Source organism: Arachis ipaensis, chromosome B09 (genome assembly GCF_000816755.2).
Source record: "Arachis ipaensis cultivar K30076 chromosome B09, Araip1.1, whole genome shotgun sequence".
NCBI lineage: Eukaryota > Viridiplantae > Streptophyta > Magnoliopsida > Fabales > Fabaceae > Arachis > Arachis ipaensis.
This window is the reverse complement of record NC_029793.2, coordinates 49,491,995-49,495,374: the sequence shown is the minus strand read 5'-3', so window position 1 is coordinate 49,495,374 and position 3,380 is coordinate 49,491,995. Positions and strand designations below refer to the sequence as shown.

The window sequence follows — 3,380 nt, the reverse complement described above, 5'->3', positions numbered from 1 at the left end:
TATTACGTCCGAGATACTAAAATTAAAATTTCAAGATTAAATTAAAATTATTATCAAACAAGCAAATCAATTTTCTATTAAAATAATACTTATTTCATAACATCAAATATTGATTTAGGTTAATAACCAAATCAGAGATGACAATAAAAAAAAATACATAGCATAATAATTAACCAGATAGTAAGCTTCATATATATGCAATAACTATAAAGACCAATGCTACACAATGGTACAATTTATTAGGGCATGTATAAATAAGTCAAAAGATGCGCCATATCGATATTATTATATATTTGGTTACAGATGCATATGATTGATAGGTTGGTATTAGGTTGTTGTTTCCTCATCAATGACTCCATATGCTTTACCGCTATTAGAAGTCTTTGTTGAAAAAATATGTGTAAACTTTCTATTAACTTCTGAAGGCTCCATCATAAATTTACGATTTCTCACCATTCTTCTATTTTCAGGATTCTCTGATTCAGCAATTTTATTTGTTACAATAATTAGAGGATTCAAGTTAAAAAATCTTGCGATAACAATATAATAAAAGTTTTGAACTTGCTTGATGCTTTAAGGAGCAATAAAACACATATGTAGCTTTTCGTTCCCTAAAACTCCATTATCAACCACTTATTAAGTCAACATATGACTAGAATATAAGACATTGAGTTTTCTAATAAATAATGAATTTTTAACTAGTTTTGAATAATATATAATTAAAATGATTTTCACAAATAATAGTTTAAACAAGTTATAGACTTTTATAACGTTGTAAAATTGGCTAAAATGTATGCTAATATATGATAAGAGAGTATATATATATATATAAGGAATCAAATTTTAGTTAGCCAACTGGTGCACGAATTGTGAATCACACTTTTCACAACGCGTACCACTAACCAGCAAGTGCACTGGGTCGTCCAAATAATACCTTACGTGAGTAAGGGTCGAATCCCACGGAGATTGTTGGTTTGATGAATTATTTGAACTAATTATACGTTAAAGTATACAATCATGTTAGGGAAGCAATTTAGATCAACAAACTTCAATAAACTACATATTGAGTTGCAAAAAAAAGGCATTTAAATAAAATAAAAAAAACTAAAATACCTATTCAAATGAAATAATTTCTCCCTCTTCTCACATTTTTAACTTCTCATTCTAAAAAAGAACATCAAAACAACCCTTCTTTCTCAGTCTCTTTGTCATTTTCTTACTCGAAGGAACTCTTGCCTTCTTCTTCTCTGACGAAGTCGAAACCCAACACCGACCATTACTTCATTGGACATTATCTCCACCTTTGTCTCTGTTTGGCTAGGTCACCATCATCTCCGGTCATTGATGTGCTTACCTTTTTGCTGTGTCTCTGTCACTACTCTCACCACTGGTGTTGTCTGGTGTTACCTTCTTCTCGCTGGTAAGAGATTTTAACATTCTTGCATTTTTTTATGTTCCTATTACATTTTAACATTCTTAGTTTCTCTTGGTTAAGTTTCTGTTTCTTCCCTTCAATTTGTCGTTGTTGCTTCTCTACTTGGTTTCGCTACTACTATATCTTCTCTTTGGTCCACCGCTGTTGTTTCTCTAGTTGATTCCATCGTCATTATTACTTCTTCCCTTAGTTCTATTGCTATTGCTGTTCAGGTATCCTTAGTTTTTCTCTAATTTTTGCTTTCTTTTAAAGAGAAAGTGGTTGAATTGGAATTTTGAATATTTTTCTACTTTTGTTTCTCTAGTTGTATGTTTCAGATGTTCTTTTTTTTTTCTTGTGTTTTGAGTGTTTTAATTATTATTAATTTATATGAGCATTTGTTGAGTTTAGATTTTAGATGTTTTTGTCTAAAATAGTTTAGAATATTTTCATTTTAGTCAAATAGAGATTTTGAGATACTGTTCTTAACTTGTTATGCTAAGATCCTAAAATGTGTCTAAAACATCTAATCATTTCTCTTGATGCCTCTTTATGAGTAATGTGTTTATGTTGCTAATAAATGATGTACTCATGCTAAAAAATATAGTAGCTTCTTTTTTCTACTATTTAGAAAATCCAAAAGAAAAAGTTTCCATGCATTTGTTGTTGCTCCAAAATCATAGTTTTAGCAAAAAGTGCTTTTTAACATTTTTCAATAATAATTTAGATATTTTCAAATGAAACCAACCATGCTAATATTACTCATGCCATTATAAATTTTGGTGTAAAACTCCTAGATATCCTAGTAAAGAAGGTTAACTAATCCCAAGAACTAAAAAAATTAGAATTTGGGATTAAAAGTTTATAATTTAGAGTATAAAATTTAAGATAAATAAAATAATTTTAAAAACATTGATTGAAATTGGCTGAAAAAATTAATTCCCTAAGACCCTATAACATACATTACTCAATTTTGAATTATTCTCCTAACTAAGTTGCGTTTTTGAAACAAATTAGACCATTTATTGTCAAAAGTTGAAAGTACTTAGAGAAAATAGACATTAAAAGAGGAAAAAAAATCCTCACCAGTATCTCCGAGGTATGATGGATATTGATTGGCAGGATAGTAACTAGTTGAAGTAGTAGTAGTAGTATAAAGAGGGCTTGCTTCAGTTTTTGGTGCCACAAACATAGAACTTGTAAATGGCCAAGGGAAATTTATTCTACCACCCGGAAAATTAATATCTATTATTGTTTTGTCAAGTTGATAGTCACTGGGAGTATAGCCAACCAAACGAATAGTATAGTGACCCTTTTTAGTGTTAGGTACCAAAGAAGGATTAGCTTCTTGAAAGTAGTCATTGGGAAGATGATAACCAATTGAGCCACTTGTTGAACCTTCTAACTCATTAGACCATGCAACGTTACTATGTGCTGGAATTCTCTCTTCTAGTGAACATCAAAGGAAAAATGTCTTATAATTGCAATCATTTTTTAAAGGAAAAAAAAAGTGTACTTTTTGTCTCTAATATTTATAATTTTTTTAAAAATATCTTTAATATTTAATTTCATTCAATTNAAAAAGTATATTTTATTTTTATTAAATTGAAAATAAAATTCATTGCAAAAATTAAAGGGATAAAAAAGAAAAGATGACTCACCATTATCTGGTATTTTGTGAGTTAAGACCTGCGTAGATAAGAGAAAAGTAAAAAGAAGAGCAAATGAAAAACATGACATTGAGTTCTTCATGATAGAAGAAAGAAAAAGATAACCTCTGAGTGTGTGGAATCCATTGAAGTAATTAGCCTCATATATATAGGTTGAGAACCCACAATAATGACTAACAGAAAGATATTATATTTTGAAGATGTTTAGCCACTTGGCTCTTACAAAAGCCAAAAGAACAAACACTCATATACTATGTAAACGCAAGGTTCTAAAAACCAAATTCGAATTACCCTAA

The 3,380-nt window shown here is 29.4% G+C and overlaps 1 protein-coding gene across 3 annotated transcripts in view; it reads right to left on the bottom strand.

Moving 5' to 3' along the window:
- The window catches only part of LOC107618810, a 62,722-nt gene extending 59,506 nt beyond the window's left edge, over positions 1-3,216 (bottom strand). Inside the window, exons 1-3 of one of the 3 annotated variants that reach the window (XM_021110401.1) lie at positions 3,076-3,216; positions 2,501-2,866; positions 406-476 (exon numbers count right to left, since the gene is read on the bottom strand). In XM_021110401.1, the coding sequence (XP_020966060.1) occupies positions 406-476; positions 2,501-2,866; positions 3,076-3,166 (528 nt within the window). In that variant the 5' untranslated portion in view covers positions 3,167-3,216. The remainder of the gene's footprint in view (positions 1-405; positions 477-2,500; positions 2,867-3,075) is intronic. The other 2 variants (XM_016320976.2, XM_021110402.1) reach the window with 2 other exon arrangements.